Source organism: Mixophyes fleayi, chromosome 1, assembly GCF_038048845.1.
Source record: "Mixophyes fleayi isolate aMixFle1 chromosome 1, aMixFle1.hap1, whole genome shotgun sequence".
Taxonomy (NCBI): Eukaryota; Metazoa; Chordata; class Amphibia; order Anura; family Limnodynastidae; genus Mixophyes; species Mixophyes fleayi.
The window spans coordinates 240,185,319-240,204,099 of NC_134402.1; the positions used below are offsets into that span (position 1 = coordinate 240,185,319).

The following is an 18,781-nucleotide window of genomic DNA, read 5'->3' on the forward strand; positions in this document are numbered from 1 at the left end:
CACTGAAAATAAAAAATTATAAAAAAAAAAAAAAAGGACATGAACACTTTAACAAACCAAGCACATCAGCGACAAGGAGTGCTACTTTTGAGGATGATGTACTTGGTTTGTTTGTGCCCCCACAAAACAAGCTTCATCACCGCTGGAATCCTCCATTACAGAAGTCTCAGTATTTTGATGTAATTGGCAGGACAGGCCTTCCTCGTTGAAATTGAAGTTCATTTTTATGAACATAATCTTTTCCACATTTTGAGGAAGTAGCCTCCTACGGCGATCGCTGACAAGGTTCCCGGCTGTGCTGAAAACTCTTTCTGAGTACACACTGGAGAATGGGCAGCTTAGGCAGTGCAAAGTGAGTTGGTACATGGGTCTCCAAATTCCTCCCAATATGTAAAGGGACTGTCTGATGTGTCTATTTCTATGCTGTTGTGAAAATAATCCTCCACTATCCTTTGGATGTTGATAGTAGGATCAGGTGGAGTTACTGCAGAGGTTTCACGTTTTTTGGTCAATTCTTTTAGACAGGACCAGATGTCAAAATTTGGTGCAGAGTCATCTGCAATATCCCTGGGTCTCTTGGGAAATCTAAGTTTTTTCCTAGCAGCAGTTGACTGAGAAACTGAAAAAGAAGATGCCGTCTTGTCACGTAACACTTGAGCTGATATTTTGCTCACCAGGAGCTCCTGGCATCTCTTCAGATCTGAGTCAGTTGGAAACAAAGAGAAGATATAGCTCTTAAACCTAGGATCAAGCACAGTCGCCAAAATGTAGTGATCCGATTTCAAGATTTTGATACTCTTAGATCCTGGCGAAGCAAATAAAGTACTTGATCTACAAGTCCGACATATTTGGTGTAATTGCTCTGTTTAATCTCCTCCTTCAGTTTCTCAAGCTGCTTTTCCAAAAGTCTAATTAAGGGAATCACTTGACTCAAGCTAGCAGTGTCTGAACTCACTTCACAGGTGACTAATTCGAATGGTTTCAGCACCTTGAACAACACGGAAAGTATTATCCACTGCGTTTGAGTAAAATACATCCCCCTCCTTTCCCAATGTCATGGCTTGTGAAGTAAGCGTGGATGGCTTTTTGCTGTTCCTCCATCCACAGAAGCATGTCACCACCTCTTGCTTCAGTTGGTGGCACGGCAAATTAAATTGCACTTTCAGCTGCTGCAATCTCATACATGCTGTTGCTGAATGCTGGAAATGTCCAGATATTTTACGGACCACAGACAGCATCTCCTGCACGTTCCTGTCATTTTTTAAAAAGCTCTGCACTACCAAGTTTATTTTGTGAGCAAAACAGGGAATGTGATGGAATTCACCGAGCTGTAATGCTCTCACAACATTGGTAGCTTTATCAGAAATGACATATCCTGAGGAGAGTCCAAGCAGGATAAGCCATGTTGCAATGACATCCCTTACTTTTTGTAACAGATTGTCATATGTATGCCTCTTAGTGAAGCCGGTGATACACAGAGTAGCCTGCCTCTGAAAAATGTGACGTACTTGGGTACATGCTGCTGCTGTTCCTGCTGGTGAAGGCGAATCATCAACCCAGTGGGCTTCCACAGTCATATAATCTTTAGCTTGCCCAGTTCCGCTTGTCCACATATCTGTGGTTAAGTGTACAGTGGGTAGAATGGCATTTTGTAGCCCAATAATTACATTTTTACGAACCTTCTAGTAAAATGGTGTCGTGATGGAATTTGGTAACGGGGACACAAGACTTCAAGTAACTGTCTAAAACCAGCTGCAATAATAGTGGATATTGGACACAGATCTAATACTAGCAGTCGCCATGGCATCTGTGATCCACTTTGCAACTGGGTGACAGCTTTCATACTTGCTTCCTCTTGCAAAGGATTGTTTAACAGTCAATTGTTGTAAACTACGAGTATTCTTCTTCTTGGTCTGCTTCTGGGATGAAGATTCACCCCCAGCAGCAGCAGCAGCAGCAGTGGGACTAACGCTCAAGAACTGTTCTGAGGAATCCAGGATAGTGAAGGAGTCATCTAGCCTTAGCAACTTGGATGCAGGACTAACTCCGATCGCTACTGAGGATATTAATGAGGACTGTGTTGTGGGTGTAGATTGCAGGTGCCGGGATCTAGCTGAGAGAAGGGACCTAGCTGATGATGGATTGCTTGTTGTTATTTTTTTAGTATAAGTTTCAAATTTTCCCAACAGCTTACCATGAACTCACTTCAAATGACATAACATGGATGAGGTTCCTAGATGGTTAAGGTCCCTACCTCTACAGACTGTGGCTTTACAAATGCTACAAATAGCTAGACAACTGTTGTCAGGATTTGGGTAAAAATAAATCCACACATAAGAGGTGGATTTTTTGGGTCTTATGGCCAGGCATGACAATGGCCTTCTTCTTATCACGTGCAAGAACTGCTTCCACTGGTGCAGGACTTACACAAACAACATCATCCTCATCAACATCCTCATTAGCGCCCTCATCGGCTACACAAATATCCCCCTCATCCTATTGCAGTTCCAAAGTGGCGTCCTCAATTTGTATATCACTGGCTACACTTGGGTTGTTCATGCACACATCTGCAGAAATGCTGAAAGGGGCCTTCTTTATGGGTACACTATCAGAATGATCAGGATTACAGATAGCACTCGTGGATAGACTCTCCTCAGAGATTTGTGTCGTTTCTGAATCTGAACATACATTTTCCTCTAATGCCTTACTGTTTTCTTCCAGCTCGACTTTTACACGTAAAAGTATTTGGACACCACTATTGGAGTCCGAATGACAAGGTCTTGCTTGGTTATGACTGACCTTACAAGAAGATGCCTCAGTGACAGTTGCATGTGTAGAATAGCATGTTGGCAATTTTATTTTTTCCTGCAGATAACTTTGCCTGGATTACAGATCTTTTTTTCTTGACCAAGGTAAAAGGTGTTTTTTTTACATTTTTGTTTCCCTGACTTAAAAACACTATGAACTTTAACATAGGCTTTAGCAGATGACATAGAGGAATTACTATCATCATGACTGGTCCCAGCAGCTGTTTGGTGCTCATGGTCTTCTGTGTACTGCTGTGAATCCATTTTGATAACACAGTACAATGTGACTGCAGATTTAGAAGACCAAGCCTGCCAGACCTATTATTTCTATCTCAGCAATGACAAATAGCAAAGGAGCTCTCCTGAATGTCACTGGAGACTTTGAAGAACACTGCTACCCCTTTCTACCTATGACACTGCCCAACTGCACTAGAGACTGCCATGAACCGTGCTACGCTTTCTGTCTCCCTCTGTGAAATGGCACTGGATCGCCGTGGAGGGCGGTACATATAAAATCCAAAACTCGCAAGATCCGATGATGTAACAATGACGTTTTGCCTCGTTTTCAATTTCGAGGGCACGCAAAATTAACGAGCCGGTCGGCTCAGTACTCTGATCTGTTAATTTGGGTGTGTTTGGTTCTCGGGGAACCGAGCCTGAGCATCTCTAATAGCCACTGTTAGGGAGACTTAGTTGGATCCTGGAATGTTGGGATGCTGTGGCCTTCTTTGAAGAAAAGATAGCTACTATTCACTTCCTGGAAAGCTGAGCAACAAGTGAACACCCTATGCATGCCTCCTTTCCCCAACCAGCCCTGATATTAAATCAAAAGCATCCACATTTAATAAACAGGCCTCCTTTTCATACACCATCATTAAGTCAAAAGTAACCACGTTTAATTATTATGCCATCCTCCCCTAATGAACCCCAAAATTATATTAATGGCATTCACATTTAATAAATATGCCTCTTATGTGTCAACCAGTCCCAACAATAAATTACTAACAATCACATTTAATAAATAGGTATATATTGCTCCCCAACCAGCCTTGGTATTACATTAATAGCTTTCACATTTAATAAATAGGCTTATTTCTCCCAACTAGCTCCAATTTCAAATTACTATCATTCAAATGTAATAAACAGGCACATTTCCTTCCTACACCTCAGAATTCCGGCCTAGGTGTAATATTAAAAAAAAAAAGTGCTCCTTTTTGCATATTGGCTATATAACACTGTACAATTTGACTGCAGATTTAGACCAAGATTGCCAACCAGGGGCGGGCTGGACCTGGGGGCAGGGGGAAGCGGGCACCCGGGCCGCTCAGTCTTGCGGCTGTTCGGGCCGGCCGCCTCCCCCCGTCCCCCGCCGTGGATGCAAATTTTTGTTATTATATTACAGGTGGCCGCGGCGATAATGACGCGGCTGCATCGCGTGTCATGTGATGCGGCCGCCTGTGCGCCCCCCCGGGCTGATGCTTCCCAGCCCGCGCCTGCTGCCATTCCTATTATTTATATATGTATAAGTATGTGAGTGGTAGGCAGTCCTGCAGGCCCTAGGTAGAAGTCTAGTTCACCTAGCGGGTGATCTGACCCTGGCTCAGAGCAGCTTAGGTATTCTCCTACACCTACACTCTAATAGGACTTTTTTTGCATATCTATGTTATACTTCAATGCATTTTCAGAAACACTCTGAGCAATATAATAAGTAGTTCAACATGCACACGCAATTCCCACATGTTATAAGGACAGCCTCGATTTCCCATCACTCTTATGTAGTAATTAAAGCCATAAATTAAGTTAATTAATATTTTAGGTGAAAAATGGAAATATTTTATTGAAAGTGGTGTTTCTAAATTGGCAGGAGATTAGACTTTGATGTGATGTCTATACTTTTGCAAAGTGCCCTTTTTCCATTTCTCTGCACACCTTGGTATACTTCTAGATTGGGGGATAGGCAGGGTTGGTGTGCACTTTGCAGACAATCCAGGTGAACAGGTGCTAAACTAAGATGTTTTGTGGTTCATATTGGGTGTACTTTATATATTACCTCCTGGTTTGTTTTTTTAGGTCATGCCATTGGGTTGGATGTAACTCGTTGCTCTTATGGGGCTGGCTGATCATAATTCATCCTATCCCCTCTTTTGTTTCTGGGGGAGAGGCCGCATATTATAAGGTGGTGCCTGATAATTGAATCTAGCATTTTTAATTATATTCTAAAAACGTGTGTTTTTGCCGTAACGCAAAACATGAGGCAGATAAAGTAATTTGGTTTGGATTTTTGGATTCGGGAGGAAGAGTTACCTTAGGGGTCCAAATTTTGTGTTGATTCCTTAATAAAAACCCATGATACTTCAAATAAACTGGATAAAGAAACTGCGATTAGTAAAATATTTAATACATTGAAAAATTAATATTTAATCAACTAATTGTCAGACAGTTGAGATATTTGGCAGGAATAGTTGTTTTGACATCCTCTCTTAACTAAAAAAAAATTAAAAAAATCTGAGATGGGTGGTGGACATTTCATGTTTTTTTGGGTGATCTGATGTGGAATGACCCCTCTGTAAATTCATTCACACATATTTTTTGCAAGTGCACAGCTGAAACCCTGCCAATCACTGCTTATTTGACTGTGCTATCAAATTAATTCCAAGCTCTGCTCCTCCTAGAGGCCATGTTTATCATCTTTCTGTACCAGAAACAAAAGCCATGTCTGAGTACATTGAGGAGCATTTAGAGATAGAATTTACCGCAGGACTATTTTTCCTGCTATGTTGGCTACTTTTTCATCAAGAAGAAAGACCATTGTCTAAGACCTTGCATCAATTACACCTGGTGGAATAAGAATACTATAAACAATATTAATAGAAACCTATTACTCTTTCAGACCTCTTTAAATGCATCCAAGGAGCCACAATCTTTTCAATACTCTATCTACATGTGTATAGTCTTATCTGTATTAAGTAGGGAGATGAAAAATCACTTTCAAGACTTGCAAAAGTCATTATGAACCCTGTCATGTAATTTAGGTTATACAATACATTTACTGATCCCGTAATCCGTTGTGCCAGGGGGCTTACTAGAACCCTTGCATGTTATAGATCCCTTTTTCATTCTTGCTGCAACCTCTGTGCACACCTCTATACTTCCTCCTGGGAAAGCCTTAATAGATGTCAGCCTACACCCCAAATTCTTATTCTTGTCTCACAACCTGAAGTTTACATGCCATCCTGGCATTCTGAAAAGCATGGAATTGATTGCTGGAAGTTGCTTAGTTTAAAGAAGGATGAAAAGGATTGTCTTTTCTTGCTTAGTGTGTCCAGAACATGAATCCATGAAATGCTCCCGTTGGCCATCTACCTTTTTCCAATTGCCACTCTTACTGATCCTTCCTGGAACCTTGACCATGGCTTGTAAGATCTAACATCTGGCTACTTGTAGCCCTGGCCTCTGGCCTGCCCCTGATCATGATCATGTCTGTTTCATTCTATACACATAGGCCTGTAGGTGATTTGCCACTAAGTCTATAATTTCTTTGTGGGCTTCTTGGTGTTGTTTGGTTACCCAGGTATACCAGGGTCAGTTGCTAGCAGTGTAGTGAGTCCACAACCCCTGCCGCAGCTTGCAACAGATCGAGTATGAGAAGCCACCAGTAAGAAATTCCATTTGTGCTTGCTCTTTCAGGGACATTTTTAAAATGTAGCAATATATCTTCAGATTATTATATGGTATAAAAATGGTCTTTAGTTAAATAAGAAATAGCACTGCACATCAATATAGGTAGTTCAGTACTTGGTATAAACACACTGACTCCCCTTTTGTCTTGATATTTAACTTAGTGGTGGATGGGGCACATGGAAACCTCTCTGGATGTGCGGGAGCGGACTCAGTGATAGTACTGTTGGAATCCTCGGCTTGGGACGGATAGGTGAGTAAAGAAAATGTGGAAGCAAAATAAGTTGTTCATTAAGTACAAGCACATTAAATATCATAGAACATAGGGCAATACTCCTACCCAACATGACCTGAACAATGTACATCAACGTAATATAAATCTATTACACTCTATCCAGACATAGAACACGTAACACTACACAAACATAACTGTAACAAATTATCAACATTACAATCCTAAAATACAGGCAAGGTACAGAGGAAGTAGACAAAAGCGAAGTCAGGAGACCAGGAGTTAAAACAAGATAACAGGAAACAGACCAATGGGATATCCGAAGCAACGTCCGGGAAAGCTGGTTCGGTACACAGGGATTCAGACAGGAGACTGTATCATATAGAGGAGTGCTGGAGCATAGGGAGACCTAGATACTCTTGCACCCAAATGGTGCCAGAGCCTCCCTGAAATAGAGGCTACTTAGCTGTCATTGGTGGACAGTGGTGCCGGCGTGGCTAACCATCGTCAGGAAACGGAGAAGCGCACCTCATTGTCGTAGCAACATACGTGCATGCGCCCCAGGCCCGGCCGGTGAGAGCGGAAGCGCCCCGTTGCCTAGCAACGGGATGCACAGGAACAACAGAGCGGCGTCCATCCCCGGCAGAAGAGGACAAGTGGGGATGGTGCCTGACAAGTATAAACTGTGAATTGCATGTGCTATTTGGCTGGCATTATTTGATATATGTATATGCTTCTTATCTATAGCATAACAAATGTCCATGGATAGCCTGTTTCAGTTTATTTCTAAGTAGTCATAAATCATTTTTAATCTGCTTTATGTCTAGCATCTTAGCCTGGAAATGTGAATGTATATCTCCATGTTTCTCTTAACAATCAATAAGGATTCACACATAAAGGTAAATACATTATTCTATGCATACAGCTAGAATGTTTACATACAGGGCCTGATTCATGTTTGAACGTCCATTCATTTATATAGCGTGTCTTGTTTGAAATAATTTTGCCTTTGCCCAAAGACATTACGCCAATGAACGCAATTTCATGCAAATCGTGTTCAAACACAATTGAACTTACAACGCTCTATAATTTGAGGGAACAAGGGACGGGAGGGGTGGACCAATGCTGTTGTTTGTTGTAAATTTGCTTGTTTTCAGCCGTAACTTCACCCACTAGAGGTCAGGAGTAAATGCCGACTGATAGTGATGACTGACATGGTTTAGTCTTTGATTTAAATAGTACACATATGTGTGCCAGTAGCTATCGCAGATCAATTATATACAACTAAGATATACTATTAAAACACATTGTGGGCCTGACTCATTAAGGAACGGAAGTCCATCTATGTGGCGTATAATGCATATTTTAGCTCTGTTCATGTGCAAAACCGAGACCTGTACCAAAGTACACAATTCTTGCAGGTAAATCACACTTCTGACTGCCTGTGATTTGAAGGGTGGGAAGGGGTGGACTTACATAGGCAATATACAGTAAGGGCGTTGCTTATATTATTACTGTAAAGCAAAAATGTTTGCAAATATATAATTACGCATGTTATGCATTTTTATTTTATGTTCAAATGAAAGTTTTATTGTACTTAAGCATGTGCGTATACTGCAGTCTGTTCTTGGTGTCTACTTACTGCAAGTACTGCTTAGGCAGAGTCTACTTTCATCCAGATTCCAATCAAAACATCCGGAGAAATGCCATCATTTGAATATAGCTAGAACTGCAGTCAAGTTGCATGAACTTTTTAAATACGCAACTTACAGACATGAATCAGGCCCACAATGTTTAAAGCTTTCACTAATTTGAGCATGATAAACACATTAGTGTTCTGTTACATAAGGTTAATATCACTTCTTTGTTATATACATATGTAATAAATAAAATACAATTGTATAAAGACCTAAAAACTCAGTCTACAGATACAACCGATATAACAAGTTTACCTTATATTAATGTAATTTTATTACTCTATACTAACATATTATACTACGCCTACTAAGCATGTGGCAGGTTCATAGTACAATGCTACTGAATTTTTAATACATCATAAAAATTTATACAGCATACAGGGTAAGGACAGATACTGTGAACAGCAAACAAAGCCAGAAAAGTAGTACTTTGCGAGGGGTAAATCTTCAAAACCTGAGACAAGTGGTGGATTATAATTACCTTGGACCCTAGGTGGTAATAAAGATGTACCACCCCACCAAAGCCTCTTGCTCACCGTGACCTCCCCCTACCACCTCTATTCCCTTGACCAATATTTAGTAGGGCTATGTCTACTCACTTTTATATCTTCAGAGTAAACTCTTAACGACTTTAAAATTTAATTACAATGAATGTCATGTAGTAAGCAAATATTAAGATTATATTTTCACATTCTGCAATATAATGTTTGCTATGAATGTATTGCAAGGTGAAATTGTTAAAATGAAAAGTAAATACATCCAATGTGGTTCCGTATGAAGAAGATTAATGTTAAAAAAAATTATTTGGCTTGTGTTTGTAGACATATCAGAGGCACCATTATTATTACCATAAAACTTGACTTCTATTATTTTATATCTACATGCTCACTGTTACGAGCCGCGGCGGAGCACAGCCGCCGCGACTCTCCTACCTCCGTCCCGGCCATCGCTATGGCGACCGGGACATCACTTCCGCCTATGACCCGGCCGTTGCCGGGGCAACGGAGGGACGCTTCAGCGCTGCGTCCCGGCAATGAGAAGCCGGGCGCATGCGCCCATCAATATTACTAGCCTGCGGGCTAATTAATTTAGGTGCAGGGGGCTGGGTATTATCAGAGCCAAGCTCTGATTGGCTGTCCTCACTATTTAAGGCAATGAGGTCTGCTACCTCATTGCCGGTTATAGCTTCTGTGCTCCAGTCTGCTGACCTGCTAGTTCCTGTTCCTGTAATCTGATACCACTACTGACTCCCCGTGTATGACCCTTGGCTTTGAATTGGACTTCGCTCGTGTTTCCTGTGACCCTGATCTCTGGCCTGTTTACCGGTTCTGCTATTCGCCTGTGACCCCTGACCTCAGCTTGTTTACCGATACTGTTGTCTGCTGCCGGCCCTTGACCTCTGCGTGGACCTGACTCTTCTTGCCTGGGTTCTCCCCAGCCGGTACACACTTCACGACCCTCTGTCAGTCTGCGGCCCAGTCTGTCCCCACCATCAGGGGCTCCAGTGAACACCTGATTGGCGGAGTAGATTCCGGGTTGTGTTGTTCCGGCTGGAGGGGTTCCTAACACTCACAAAGCAATTAAAAAAATTCCTCAGCAGTATTTTCTGTCATCCTAAATAGGAGCATATATGGCTTCATAAAGAGCGTGTTGCAGTTTTGCATCCCAAACTTAGGCGTAAACCCATAGTTGCATGATTGTGGCTTTATGTGTGTATTTTGAGTTGCACATACCTTCATATATATATACACCTTATCTAGATATGGCCGGAGTAAAGATACAACATTAATCATCAAGTTGATGATTACTGGCATAGCCTTATAAAAAATTAATGAACAATTCGGTCTATTTTAATAAATTACATGTCTCCCCACCCCCATCCTTTAAAATAGGTAACCAGCACAAGTGCTATTCAAATACATTAACCCCTTGTTTGCTAAAATTGATTTGCTGGAAGCCATGTTATCTAAAACAAGCCATAGTTTTGGGAGTGGTAATATATGCATTTACTTGCTAAACAACCTCAAAGGTTATTTGTAAAAAGGGATAATGCAAACATAATTTAATTAGCTGTGACGCATGCATTTCCAAGTATCATTAGGCAAACTCAGGAGGTTAACTAGAGCACCAAAATTTTGTGGGCACCTAAAACACTAAATGAGTGGCATTGTTTCACTCATTTAGCATCTTCTTTTTTCCTGAAGCCTCCACACTGAGTGCCGGCTGCCCTAGAGATTTAAATTAAACACATAATTCTTCCTTATTGTCTGAAAATGGGGAATAGGGGATATTTCATTATTTAAACTAACTTGAGAGTGCCTTGTGCAATTCTTACCTATGAAGTTGCCGGCTCCTACTCTTCCGTGTCAGTGATATGTTCGAAGTGTGTCAGTGCTGTAACGTGGCAGTGCCACCCACTTATCCTGATAGAGGAGCAGAAACCAGGCGCTTCAGAGGCCGCCACCTCCTCTTGTTCCACACAAGAGAAGAATCAACTGTTGCAGTAAATAGGGAGGAGCTTAGGGCCCCCAGAGCACTTTTATCGGCCCTGTGCATAGCTCACACCACTAAATTATGTTATCTGACTTTGCTCCTAAATGGTCTGAGGGCTAGTAGTATAAGGTTAGTAGTACATTCATATAAAAAGAAAACAAAAGTACTATAGCACATTTTAACCACTCTTTAAACCGGTCATGAGTAAAGATGCTCCACATATTTTAATTGGTTTGAAAGTTGATTGAATTTCACTGGTTTGAAGGCCGCACAAATGTTCACAGTATAGTCATCCCTAAATCTCAATTTGAATTTGCAGCTTTATAAACCGTTTAAATGTATCAATTTAAGCTTGAACTTGTTCAAGTTGGTTCACACATGGTTAAACCTAAACAACCATCTTGACATTTTTTATTTATTATTTTTTCATTTCTAAAATTCGAGAAATTTAAGCAAATTTTTGTACCGATTCCACAAATCTCTGTGAGATTTGATTTACTGCAAAGTTTGTAGCAAAAATTCTCCCCAAATAACCTCATCGACACATTTTTTTTCTCATCTTATCACTGTCCTCCTTTTTGTATAGTTGTAAAACTTGTCCATTTCATTATAGGTGAAGCCATTATCAACCGTTTAAAACCATTTGGTGTGAAAAATGTCCTATATAATGATATTATACCGAGACATGACCTAGCAGCAAGGATTTCAGCTGAATTTGGTAAGAGGATGCTTACAAAATTATAGAACCGTGTTAGGTTTTATTATCTATTTTTAATACTTGCTAACTGAAGGGACATGAATCAAAAATAATAGTTGATTAGTATGAAAAGGCTCTTTTTTAAACTTAAACATTGCATGCAACCTTGTTTTCCACCGTACTGCAAGCCATTGTACTCTTACCACCAACTTATGCTGTGGAGTAACTACCATTGGTGCGGCAGGTGCAGTACACCGGGGCTCATGGAGATAATGGGGCCCGCTGCATGGCAAATGCAGAGGGTCAGGGGACCCGGTTCTCTCCTCCCCGCCTCCCTGCACTGGGGCCCACAGCTCCCTAGTTCCGCCACTGATAATATGCTTCAATAGGGTCACTGCATTGCCTTCAATAAGCTTAAGCTGCCAACATATGGAGAAATCCCACTCCAGCGGTTTGGTAATTTTCATTCAAATTGCTCATTATTACTTACAATTATTCATTATCGGTGTCATTTAATGCCACGTGGTTGCGGATGGGCAGCTTAAACATATTTTTTCTCTTTTATGTGCCATGCATAGTTTAATGGGTCAGAATAGCACTAACTACTGGGGTCTAAAACTTTGTTCCTTTGTGATGAGAAGAGCATGGGAATTGTGGTGCTATATGCTGAATGAGGGCTGGCTTGTTCCTGTGTACAAATGCAAAACAAGATTTTGCAGTGGAAAATGCGATATTCTAATGAACTTAAAATGGTGGAGACTTTTAGGTGGACATTTCTGGTATAACGTGTGGCAAGCATTTCCCCCCCCCCAAAAAAATGGGATGTTTACATGTTCTCATAAGTGCCATGGCCACTATTTGGCATTACTGCAATGGTGCACCTTTTGCACCATCAAGGCATATTCCATATGGAAATTGTGCATTTATGTACATGTAAAATCAACGTTTGTCATTATGACTAGTCCTATGATAGATCACAAAACTGAACTGTTACACAAAGCGTCTGCATGTATGCATTTCATGCAGTTTGTAAATGATATCATATCAGCAGCCAGTGACTTCCCTCCACCACTGTCTTGCAGTGCCCTTGTTTGAGCTGGCGAAGCAGTCTGATTTCCTTCTAGTCTGCTGTGCATTAACACCTGATACACAGGGCATCTGCAACAAACAACTCTTCTCCAACATGAAATCCAGCGCTGTCTTCATTAATACCAGCAGGTAAGACAACTTAAAAAGAGTAAATTACAAGTCATGGGGAAGGGTGCCAAGTCAAATTCTTGCTTGTGTGTATATATGTGTGTGTGTTTGTGTGTGTGCATCTCACTATTTCTCTCTATCTATCTATATATACATATGTCTATCTCTCTCTCTATATATACATATCTCTATCTCTCTCTATATATACATCTCTCTCTCTCTCTCTCTCTCTCTCTCTCTCTCTCTCTCTCTGGAGAGAGATATATATCTTTATCTCTCTATATGAGTCATATTTTCACAACAACACTTCTGCTTAAAATCAGCAGCTTCTATAACCAAAAAAACACAACCTTTAGCTACCTTTGTGACTATGTCAGTGTAATGTGTGTAGCCCTAATTCTGTCCATTGTCAAAAATGTCAGCCCTGTGGATGAGACAATATCTCAAGTATTGGTCTTTTGTCTGGCATGACTGTGATCCATTCTTTTGCAACCTCATGTCCTGTTACTGAGAAATTAATACTAGTATTTAGACAAATCAGGAAACAGCAATACTATTTTTCATACTGCACCCCTTATGTGGTTGGAAAGATTGAACATAGTCACGCAAAGCTTGTGTCCTGATATTGAGGTTGCCTATAAACCGTAGGGACAGTGTCTAGGTATTTTGTACCTCTATATAAGAAAAGAATGAGATACTGACAGTCAGAAGTGTAAGAATGGAAAATAAGACAGCAAAGAATAATGATAACAAATTTATTTGCTGGAAAGAAGAAAAGGAGATTTACAGCAAGATGACTGCTGGATTGGGCACTATGGGGAATTGGCTCTCAAGTATTTCACTAATCCCCTTGAATCTCAACTAATCTATGACCCACTCCCCTATTCCTTTTAAACCTAACAGTGAGTTACATCACTCATCCAATCCAGTGTCCTAACCATTGTTAACTCATAAGGAACCCGGTATCTCTGATCACAATACTTATACAACCTGTGATGGACTTGTGGTTATAACAGTGAAGTGCAAAATTAACCCTTGTGACGCATACTCTGTATCTCCCATGTGTGTCTTCCTGGAATACATAAAAACACCATTAGAAGCAGAGTATATACAGACTTCATTTTAAATAATAAATCTCAGTCAAATAAGTTATCAGGAGGCACTGCAATTAGAAGAAAGAGTGTTACAATGACCGATTGTTAACTTGTCTTTTAAGGAAAAATTTTGTATTTCTTCTGCAATCCCCATAGTTAATAAAGATATTTCTCTGGTCGTCCTTCTCTAAAGAGGAAAATTTAGTTAGTATCAGAAAACAAACAAATCATTTTCATTTCTTTACTTTCAATCCTTACCATCAACCAAATACAAAAAACAACAACAAAAATAACAGGAAAAAACAACAAAAACCTCAGACTATATCCATTCGTTGACAGCAATTGTTTCTTATGCAAATAATTCCCTAGCAACTGTTCTCTAGTCGTTTCTATTGTTCTAATGCAATAGCCTCATTGCAACCAGGGTCAATTAGCTAAAACCATTTGTCTCTACACAATGGATATCTTTCACCTACTAATTGCAAATACATGGGAATCTTTACTTTTCCTTTTAGGATTTCTGAAATTGAGACATTACAGGGACACAACAAACTTCTTTTACAAATATTAATACATGGCATACTTCTTTTCCCTGGCTGCACTTGAGTTATTATCCACGTAAAGTGGGGAATGTCACTTTACATATTGAGCTTGCCAATGAATGGAATAAATGCCTCTCTCCAGACTGTTTGAAAAACTGGTCTCACTAGATTCAATGACTGCCCTTTTGACTTGCCTATGATGCACTAACTGTACTTCTATTGCAAGGCTTTTTTCTAGATTCAATCACTGGCCCTTCTATTGCAGGGCGTTAACACAGACACATAAACAGAAGCAAACACAAAAAAAATACATATAAGTTACTCGTCTCCCTCTGAACAGTTACACATTTAATACAGAATATCAGCTACATTATGCTTTTTTATAAGTTTTTTTTTTATTTATTCGTTTCATACTTTCCCCGCTTGTGCTCTCTTCGCAAGGCAACTTTCCGCTGCTCATGCGCTATCCTGCCACATGCTCCCTTTCCTGTTGCCACAGTTTTAAACAGTCAGTTTAATTCTCAGTTTTCACAAACATTTTTTTTATCTCTAACCATACTCACTACCTCTTGATCAACATTACCAACACAGAAACTGGGAGAATGAAAATATCAACATTGCAATAATCCCACCTTGCCAGCACGCCTGCTGAGTACTGTAGAAGTGGGAGAACACAATATTGAACTCAAAAATACCTGCCTTTCCAGCGAATTTCCTCGGACTATCCACAATTCACAATCATAGTTGCGTGTGCAACCACGGGGTCCAATCGCACCGCTTTACTACAATTATCACAAAACCTTTGTTTCCTACCTCGTTTATCTTTAAATCCTGTTTTCTCAACAGTAACTGGAATTCCCTCAGATTATCTTTTTATCCTGTTTCTTTCAACAGTAACTTGGATTCTCAAACGGCACTTTCACAATCACACAATGCACATACACCTTTGTTTTCTGCGCAGAAAAATACTTTCCCAAATGGTAATAACTTCTCAGAGGTTTTAACAATTCATTTCACTATAAAATAAAACCGGACTATCTATCAACACAACTGATTAAACATGTGGCAACACAGGGACACACATGCGTATGCTAAGGAAACAAACCATGTTTAAATCGCAAAATGACATGAAAAAAGAAACCGTTTTTTTCTTTCTTGTCCCTAAGTTTTAATCAGCACTACTTGGATTACACAAAATGGATATTCTGTTTGGCAGCACTGGATGATATAAAGGCATAGAACTATTTGTGTTCTCACCTGTAAAAGATGCATTTTCCACCCTTTGTTGAGCAAACCGTAGGTTTTGTGAATCTTCCGATAGCGTGATTTTCCGCTCAAAGCCCCCAAAGGGCCAAAAAAGGCAGTAGGAAACAATATCATGTTATGTTCATTTTATTGCCACCAATAAATATTGTCCAATGCGATTATTGTGGTTCCAAAGCACAGAGATTTAATTGCAAAATATAGCAGGATTTACAGAAAGCCATGCTGGAGCATAACAGAAATAACAATAAACAGGAAAGCATAAACCGAATACATTACATTAAGCCAGCGCTTCCCCTGGGCCCAGGTTCAGATACAGTCATATTGTCTGTTGTCAGGAAAAGAGGAAAGAGACACTGGTCCAGGGAGTTTATATGCAGATTCAGTTAACAAAAAAACACTGATGATGTCACAATTTACCCATATAATACTTAGAGAGGTCTTCATTGGTCCAGCGTTAACGATGTTCCAGTTGTCTGCTGGTCATAGGTCAGTTCATTTGATCTTTTCAAAGAGTGTTGGACAGCTTCCTCCAACTGTTGCCTACATGTCTTCCTGCCAAATAACCAGTTCAAACTGACCCATAAACAAAGCACTTTTGAGTATTAATCTCATATTGCTCATAACTTGCGACCGCTAGATGCGATCGCTACTCTGTCGAAACCGGGTTAATACTGGTGAAATAAACTTTAATATGAGACCAAACTCTACTTTACCTTTTAGAGGACCTGAACCATAAATACCTTTACTATAGTTTTATCTATGTATAAATAATCTCTAATACAATTTACTAATAAAAAAATGTGGATTGGAACCTTAATAAATGTGTATTTACAAGTGTAAGTGTAAATGTGTGTGTTATTAATCCGTGTGATTATGTCATTACACGTGGTGTACTAATCGCAATCGCATGGTAAAACAATATTAATCAATCTATCTTACTTTATCCAATTATTTGACTTTCACAATGACAACTACAGAAATTATAACGGCGACAGAACTAAAGTTATTTAGTTTGCATAGCAAAATTGTGATTGGGCTCTATATGTATAATTACATAGCCATACTCACCACAACGTCTGCTCCATCCCCAGCCTCTATCCAATGGGACAGAGCACTAAATGCATTAGCCCTAGTTTTTTATACAGTCATTGTATCCTCATTATTTACCAAACCATATAACTTCATGGATAAATTTATTATGAAGTCATATTACTATGGTGTATGGGCTATATAACAAAACTTATCAGGAAACATGTACAGCTTAGCGAAGACATGGAACATGGAACAGAGGTGCCATATAGAAATATTCAAATATATGGAAAATGTTATCAGAGTTCAGAAAGGCAGTGTTATTAAATATAGGATTTACAGAGTAAGAGGACACACTGAAATTGGAGAGAAGAACACTGACAAGGAATGGTCTACCAAAAGTTGAGATGGGGACTCCCACAGTAAAAGAATTCAAGAAAACATGGATCAAATCTATTGCTATTGTTAAGATTTAGACATAAAATATAAAAGAGAAATAGAAAAAAAAGTGGATTAGATGGACCTCAAGGTTCCTTTCTGCCATCGAACTCTGTTTCTAGAATTATGTCTTTTCAAATAGAGAGAATCATTATTGGGCATGGCAGAAACTGTTTAAACACACTAAGGGGGGGAATTCAATTGGCCGCGTTATGGGTAAAAGTAATGCGCCCTGCACTTTATTACCGTTATTACGGTAGTTACAACTCCGGCTTTTTGCTCTCATTTCCCTGAGCTACGAGTAGAAAGCTGGGTTAAAACTACCGTAATAACGGTAATTGTTTTAACACTGCGCAAATTGGGGGGGGGAATTCAATTCCAGCCAGAATAATGCCGCACTAAACCTATTACCGTTAATACATAATTTTATCCCTGCTTTCTGCTCACACAGCTCAGGGAGCTGCGAGCAAAAAGCTAGCATTGAAATTACCGTAATATTGGTTATAGTGCGCAGGCCAATTGAATTCCCCCCTATGATGCTGTACCGGGGTTGGAAATGATGCAGCTGCTTAGTCCAGGGACTGCACTGTCAGATCTTGTTTGATTTGGCCACCCACGAGTGTGTCCAACTTGAATGATGTTCAGGTCATGCAACAGAATTGGTTCATGACAGGAAGAGTATGTTTATGACAACGATTGACAGCAAAGGAAATTTTTCAGATGGCGGTAACCCATTTAACATGAATGACCCCTTTACTGCTTGAAGTACAGTGTCTGACATTACAATGAGTAATATATATCTCCACACAGAGGTGCTGTGGTAAATCAGGAGGATCTCTACCAGGCCCTGGTTACTAAACAGATTGCAGCTGCTGGTCTTGATGTCACCGTCCCAGAACCACTTCCTACAGATCATCCCTTTTTCAAACTAAAAAACTGTGGTAAGTTTTGTCAATCAAAAAGAAATGTCATTCAAACTTTCTTTTTTACGGTTTAACTAAAGGTTATTATGTTTTCTATGTGATTTGCGGATACATGTGGTCACCATACATGTCATTTTACAATCATTAATGTCGGGGAGTGGTGAAATTTTCAAACCTCTAAAACAAGATGACCACAAAGCCACATTTTTTTTTTAAGCTGGACATTATTTATTTTTCATGTATTGACAAATGGATAGTACCACTCTTCTTGTTCTGTATGCTGGGGAATGTGACACCATTATATTTAAACTATGAAGATTTTCTACATATTCATTGTCATACTTCCCCACTGTATTACTATTCCCTGTATTTAGGATAGCCACACATAGACAAGCAGTGGGGATTACAGGTGCCAGGAATCCGCTTGTAGACCAGATCTGCTGATTAAACTATGAAGAGAACTATACTGCATTTCCATATCTAATGCTGCATAGGCATTTGCGTCAGCACGTCTTTACAGGCAGTGTGAATTGCAGGCTTTTCCAGACTAGGATGTTTATTTAATGTTGGATACATATACTGTTTGAAGTATTTGAAGAGCATATAAATAAAGAATATATAAATATATTGGTGAAATGTTAAGTAGCAATTGTGTGTTTGCCCTTACCACACCCACTATTTTTCATGA

General features: G+C 39.8%; 1 protein-coding gene across 3 annotated transcripts in view; it reads left to right on the top strand.

Annotated features, from left to right (window-relative positions):
- Positions 1-18,781, top strand: part of LOC142152057 (glyoxylate reductase/hydroxypyruvate reductase-like) — a 44,009-nt gene that overhangs the window by 23,036 nt on the left and 2,192 nt on the right. For all 3 annotated transcript variants that reach the window (XM_075208290.1, XM_075208306.1, XM_075208298.1), the window contains 4 exons: positions 6,650-6,738; positions 11,521-11,625; positions 12,687-12,822; positions 17,981-18,111. In XM_075208290.1, the coding sequence (XP_075064391.1) occupies positions 6,650-6,738; positions 11,521-11,625; positions 12,687-12,822; positions 17,981-18,111 (461 nt within the window). The remainder of the gene's footprint in view (positions 1-6,649; positions 6,739-11,520; positions 11,626-12,686; positions 12,823-17,980; positions 18,112-18,781) is intronic.